Source organism: Sciurus carolinensis, chromosome 1 (assembly GCF_902686445.1).
Source record: "Sciurus carolinensis chromosome 1, mSciCar1.2, whole genome shotgun sequence".
Lineage (NCBI taxonomy): Eukaryota > Metazoa > Chordata > Mammalia > Rodentia > Sciuridae > Sciurus > Sciurus carolinensis.
The window spans coordinates 105425255-105432323 of NC_062213.1; the positions used below are offsets into that span (position 1 = coordinate 105425255).

Below are 7069 nucleotides of genomic sequence, written 5' to 3' on the forward strand. Positions count from 1 at the left end.
GGCTGCTCTCCAGTCCCAGCAATGACACTTCACCGCAGGAGCTAGTACCAAGGGACTACCATGCCTTACTCTTCCTCCTCTCAAGTACCCAGACACACGTGCTGGAGAAACCAACTCCAGTATGGCCAAAGTTGCAGGTCCCTTTGTAAGACCAGCTCACTATCTATCTCTAAACCTGGACTGCAGCCCATCAATCAGCAGGGGACAAAAAAGAACAAGGGGGGGGGGGTGTTCCCTCATCTCAAAAGTAATATGACCTAACCTTTCTCCCCTTTCTCCACCTGCATGTACATTTTAATGAGCCTACCAGCCTACCTAACTGCAATAGCATATACCTATGATGGCTTAAAAAATGAAAATTCAAAAAATATTAAACAGTGTAGAGTTGCTATCTCCAAGAAACATGTTTTTCTATTTATTAAAAACAAATGAACAACAACAAAAAATGAATACGCACACATACCTCTTACGTTTCTCAATGGGATACTTACTCTAACTCTACATTAGGCACCTACGAGTTAAAACTTTCAGCTTATTTCTTAGCATCCTTTACTTGCTATCCTCTTTACATCTCACCCCACCTTTTTTTTTTTGCCAGATCAATCTGGTTCATAACTCACAGAAGTGTTACCATGGGGGCCAAATCAATTCCAAGTTATTTGGGGGGGGGGGCACAGGGGGATTCTGGGGATCAAACCCAGAGTCTTGTCCATGTTAGGAAAGTGGTCTACCACTGAGCTCCACCCTCCATTGTACCCTGCATCCTCGACTGATACCCTGAAGCCCAGACTAGGAAGTAAAGTGACTGCCAGGCTGAGGAGGGTGAAGGCATCCAAAGACTAAAGAAATAAAAGAAAAATGGTGTTATGAAAACATCACATGGAGAAGAAAAACATGAGAATAAGCCCCAAAGTGCCCTAGGGCCCCGGATAACATCATGATTACAGGCTAGAAAGATAAACACGGAGGTCCACTGATCACAAAACCTTAGGCTGATTATCAGGCCCCCAAACAATGCAAGTCCCAAAGATAAAGCAAAAGCCACTGGGAATCAACTTTTCAGATCACCAACAGAGAATATCAGATCATTGTTACTAAATAGGGTTTGAATAAAACCAGATAAAGAGATAAAGTCCAGATATATTTCATTGTAAACTCACAAAGAAACTAGGGAATGAGGCCTATTAGATAAAAATCCCTTGGCTCCAGATCCAAATGAAACCAGAGACAAAGTATAAGGTGGTGGGCACCTCTTTTCTCACCAACAGAACCTGCTCTTCCAAACATCAGTCAGATAAATGTGAGGAACTTCTTGTGGATTCCTAACAACGGATTTCAGCACAATTAATGAGGTGAGTCATATGCAAAGAACAGTCTCTCTCTGACTCCGGCCAAAGAACACACTTCCCCTTCATACACTCAATTCAAAGCAATGGGAGAAAGTTCGGACCTGACTTGGTTAACGTTTCCTTTCCCAAAAACACATTCACAAAGGAGAGTTTTAAAAAGGAGAAGACTTTAAAGTTCTCTTTATTCTGTGTTATCACTTACTGGACACCTTATTTTCAGAGCAATCTAGATTTGGACAGCGCTGGCAGTGATGGGGAAACATTTTGCCCAGTATTTTGCTGTCCAAACCCAGCCACTCTGATTACCATGAGCCCATCTGATCTGACACTCGTGTTTCTCCTTCTGGCCTGCTGGCTGGCAGAAGGCCCTGGGCAGCTAGAAGAAAGCAGTACAGACCTGTATCCAGGCTCCCTAGCATCACAAAGCTGACGAGTTCAATTCACTTTACAAGACTTAAAAAATGTAAAAATGATAACCAATTGTGAGGAAAGTCCTTTACTTGAAAAATGAAAGTAGATGAATACTCTAAGATGCTATTCAACAGATTTTCCTTCTGGGTAAAGATAACAGTTCTCAGCAGCATCAATGGACAATTCTACTTATTTTTCCTTTGAAGAGCAACTAACAGTTTTTCCCAACATTTTGAACTTTTAATGTTTTTCAGGGGAAAGGAAAACTGTTCTCTAGCTTTGAAAGGGCTCCCAACTAACTGAGGAACAGCAAACTCAGTTTAAGATCTGATGTCCTCTCAATTCCAATTACTTTGTAAGCCCCAGCAACAACAAACAGCGCACACTGGCCCTGCGCTCACCATACACACAACACAGATGACTCCACTTGATCCTTGGGGTGAGTACCCTGGGGCCAGATCAGAAACTGAAACTTCAGGACTTTTTCTTTCTTATTCTTAAACACCTATTTGTTTTCAAAGGAAGCAACTATTTCACTTATTCTTCCATACAGAATCTTTCAAAGCTATTTAAAGCCTCCTTTTCATTCAGTTTAGATTTATTTAAAAGAGCACAGCCTGATCTGAAGACAAAGTCACTTCTTGGTGGAGTTTTTGCTAAAATAATAAGCAGACAATGATTCTGAAGGGTTCTGGGATAGAACATAGGTGAGTGCCAGGTCTACTGTGCTTTAAGATGTTGAATTCACTTCTTATATTTAAATGTGATTTATGAATAACACTCCCAGCAGTCTATATTTTTAAAGTTCAGTCCTCACCTGGATAAACACCTTACTGGATTTTCTGAAGCAGCTTCTTAGTTTTTTATTTTTTAGGCTTGCTTTTTGGCTGCTTCCCATCTTTTCAGGTTTATGATGCAGGCCTCCCCCTTTCCTTCCCTCCCACCCAAAGGTGAGTCACCATAGTGCTACAAACTTACTGGCAGAGAACACTACAAATTAACAAACAGAAAGTTACCAAAAGAGGATACAACTTGATAAGAGGGTACAGAAAGAACCCAAGAGGCAAGGAACTGCTACACTTGCATATACTCAACAACTGACAGAAGGAGGGCGGTAGGTAACCTCAAAACTCCTCTCAACCCCTCAGGGCAGCTCCTCCTGTTACCCCTCCACCTGCTCCTGGACTGGCCAGCCAACTTTCCATTCAGAGGACTCTGTCTTACAATGTTTTGAGTCTAAAGTACTAGCTTTATAGCAGCCAAAGGATTTTAGTCACACTTTCAAGTTGAGCTTCAAAAGGGCAGCTGATAATGTCACCATGCAACCAGGATTTCTGCTGACATGTGTACCCCTGTGCAGCCTTCACCTGATCCTTTTCCTTGCCCCTCTTTAAATCACTACCCATAAACTATGATTTATTTTCCAGGTGACTAAGTTAATATTCAAACCAAATCTAGAACTACAGTGAAAGTATAGTGAGAACTCCCTCCCCCATCTTTAATAAACTTGAGAGAACAGAGTTCTTGCAGTTCTAAACAGTTATGGTGTGTACCTTTGGTGAGCTAAACAGTTGTGGGTGGTAGGCCTAGCTGAGGACTTAAGCCAGTCACTGGCAAAAACACCCAAAATCCTATTTCATCCAGGAATGATTCAGCAAGAGCCATTCTTTTGTTTTCTTACCAAATGCTTAGAAACTAGATTTTTAAGGACATAAAAATCACCTGAAATATCATCAAGACCTAAACTCTAAACGGCACTTGAGAAGAGGAGGGGAAGAAATTAACAATGACCTTAAAAATTAACTGCCGGCACAAGCTTCCTGGTTAACCAGTCATCCGCAGGGCTTTAGTCACCACTCCAGCCACATTCTAATCCCCATGTGGAAAAATCCCAACATTTCAGCATGAAATATCCTTCTGAACACCTAGATCATCACAATTCACCACTGGGACAAGCACACGCGTGGACAGGCGGGCAGGCATACAGATGGACGGATGCACACACCTACCCACCCCCAATGATCAGTTTCAGGGCACTTCAAATACTAAATACTACACAGCAGACAGGCAGCGTTCCATCCAATGTTAACCTGTTTGCTCACCAGCAGACAAGATCATGTCTACATTTGAATAGTGCCTTCATCATAAGACATGTAGATTGAACCTCCACTAACTACTAAGGTGTATCACTACTGTACCACTACTGTGCATGAGTGTGGATATATGGGCATTAACTTACTTACCTAAACATCTGCCTGGCCTAGAATTCAATATCACAAATACCTCAGTTTCATCTGAAGAATAACTTTAGAGGCATGCCTATAGGGCAAGGGTGAAGGTGTAAGTGTATGTTTAGGCTTGAGATCACTTGCTGTTCAGGAAACTCAGGACTTCTGTTCTTTCACTGACCAACCATTTGACCTTGAGCAAGTCACTTCACCTTCCTAGGCCTCAGTAAACATCCGTGATCTCCATACTCCTTAAAATCAGTAATGTCTCCACTTGGGAAAGAAACTTTTTTTAAGGGAAGAAAAAATTAAAGAATGAGCTTTAAAGCAGGAAATATTTACAGGAACGACAAAAGGTTTGCTGGTGTGGTACAACACAGGCCACTAACCAGTTTCCATTGCGGGGAGGGGGAAAAGAAGCCTGGCATTCAGCTGTTTGCTCTGATGCTACCTGACCAGGACCAGACCTCCACATTTTATGCTTTTAAAAACAACACATGTCGTGCATTCCCAATTAATTCTATTCTCCATCCCAGGCCCAAGCCTTTCAATTACCTTCTTCAAAATCCATTTAGAGTCACTGAAGAATGGGCCCTCCCTCTGCCCCCATCACTCTGTCCACACCCAGGCGCCTTAGAGCCAGCAAAGATCTACTGGGCATTGCGCGCTAAGCCCTGGAGACGACTGAGTGAATTCTCTCCCACCTGTATTCTCATGACCTGGTGCTTTCTCATCCCACAAATAATTTTCAGGGTCGCTTTGCGTAATTTTTTTCTCAATTAGACGTGGGCTCTTTTGGGGTCCTAAACTCAGCGTTCTGCAGTGGCTACAGCGCATTACAGAAAGCAATGTTTTTCCCGCTTGGTGTCACTTACTCTCCTGGACTCCTGATGCCTCTTGGGTGCTGGAAACCCGCAAGCCATTCCTACCCTCACGTACTGCCCAAGTCGTTTTTCGGGTTTATTGTACCCAGACGCCCTGGTTGGTTAGCCTGTCCTCCTTCAAGGCCCCTCCCTCGAATAAATTCGCACACCTCTCCCCACTGTCAAGGCAACTCCGATTACCACGGGCGCATCCTGTTATGGAAAGTGGCCCATTAAAGCTCTCAAAAGTATACCTTAAAGGCCATCTTAGGGCGGTGAAGACACACCCTTTCTGGCACCAGCACGCCCGACTGGCTCCGCAGTAAGGGGAAGCCAGTTTTTTCCTTTGGGGGAGGGCGGCCGCCTCTGCGGGGAGCTGGCTAAGCCCCAGCGCCTCCAGTAGAAGGAGCCTCGACCCGGAGGCTGCCCCCGCCGGCGCCGGGCCGCGGCGGGAACGGCAGCCGGGGAGGGGGCCCCGGCGGAGCGCCCCAGGGGAAGGGGAGGGGCGCGCCTTTCCTCCGGGCACGGAGGGAGGAGGGAGGGACGGGAGGTGCGGGCGGGGGGAGGGAGCCGGGCTTGGGGATGCCACCGGCGGCCCGCTCCGTCCCGGGGCGGCCTCGCTACCTCCGTCCCTCCTCCCGGCGCCACTTCCCGAGCGCGATCCCCAGTACCTCCCCCGCCGCCGCGCGCATGGCCTCGGAGGCCGGCAGCTTCTGCCCGCGGTTTGTGCACCGCCCTGCGCTGCCGCGCGTCCCCTCGGCGCTCCCTCCATTTCCAAAGTGCGTCGTCTTTTAAGCCGCGCCGCGCCGCGCCGCTTCCTCCTCCGCGGCCTCCCGCTGGCCGCGGTGGCCCTCCAGACTTCCTCCTCTTCCCCTCCAGGGATCCCCGCGCCCCTCCCCGGGATCACCAGACACTCACCCCCTTCCCCATGTTGGCGGTGCTCTGTGCCTGGCGCCCGGTCCTGTCGCTTGAGAATAGAGAGAAAAGAAGAGAGCAGCTCCCGGCCGAGCGAGCGGGGCCGGGGGAGCCCAGAGGGAGCTAGGGCTGCCGCGGGGCGGGAGGGAGGGAGGGCGGCAGGCGGCTCCGGCCGATGCCGCCGCCGCTGCTGCTGCCGCCGCCGCCGGGGCTGCTACCGCTGCTGCTGCCACGTGTCCGCCTCCTCCCGCCGTTGCTCTGCGCCCCAGACCCCGCCGCAGCTCAAGCCCGCGCCTCCTCCTCACTTCCTAAAATATGCAACCTGCGTGCTGGCCCCGCCCACGCCTCACACGTCACCGTTACCGGAGCAACCTGACACCGGCCTCGGGCCTGGCTCCGCCCCCGCCCCAAGTCCCACCCCCGGGCCGGGACCGCGCCGGCTGCGGCCAGTCCCGGCTCCCGGCAGGAGGGCGCCGGGGCCCTGGGTGCGCGTGCCCAAGTCCCGAGAGGGTTGTGGGGAGCGCTTCCTCGCTGGGCAGCAAAGACTTAGAGTCTGTGGTACTCCCGCGCCCTTCCTTCCGTGGCACTGCCCCAGCGTGACCTACCTGCTGTGTAGGGCACTGAAAGTTCACAGTGGATGCGGTATGGTCTCGGTACTGGCTCACCCTGTTGCCGGAGACTAGGTACAGAAGCTCGCACGGAATGACTTTTCCAGTTTGTCAGTCTGGGACTAAGGAATGTACCAGGGACCTCGGTTGTGACGGTAGCTGGCATGCGTCTGAGGTACTCTGCTTCTCTGTAGAATCCAGGACCCACGCCCACTGCGGTGGCATCCCTAGGTTCTAAGTGCCTTTCCGGATTCCTCCTCTGACCTGGGATCCTGGTATTCACTTCCTACTCCGCCACCAGAAAATGAGACTGCACTGGCCTCACCAGAGGTCCTGAGCACACCACCTCCCACAGCAACTCACATCTCACTCCATTCAAGACCCCAAAATGACAATTCAAAGGACATCCAGTGAATTCGTTTTCACTACTGTGTAAATGAAACCTAGTTGTCCATTTTGGAGACTCTCTTTTCAGGGAAAAAAACCTGAAACCCCAAGGAACACATTCTTTAGCAAAAAAGGGTGACTCAAAGGGGAAGTGTTTGAAGTCTTGTCTCCTTCTCCATGCTGCCCACCTGCACAGTATAACTTCTCCAAGGCGGTTTTGGATTTTCGAGGGGCCCAGACTGCACCCCACCTGCAACCCTGGGTGCTTCATAACAGAGGCCTTATTGACTGAAGTTCTCCAACATAAA

General features: G+C 49.1%; 1 protein-coding gene across 1 annotated transcript in view; it reads right to left on the reverse strand.

The window, feature by feature from the left end:
* The window catches only part of Atp1a1 (ATPase Na+/K+ transporting subunit alpha 1), a 28715-nt gene extending 22641 nt beyond the window's left edge, over window positions 1-6074 (reverse strand). Inside the window, 1 exon segment of the mRNA XM_047547373.1 lies at window positions 5770-6074. Coding sequence (XP_047403329.1) covers window positions 5770-5781 — 12 coding nt within the window. The 5' untranslated portion in view covers window positions 5782-6074.
* Window positions 6075-7069: the final 995 nt, after the last annotated feature.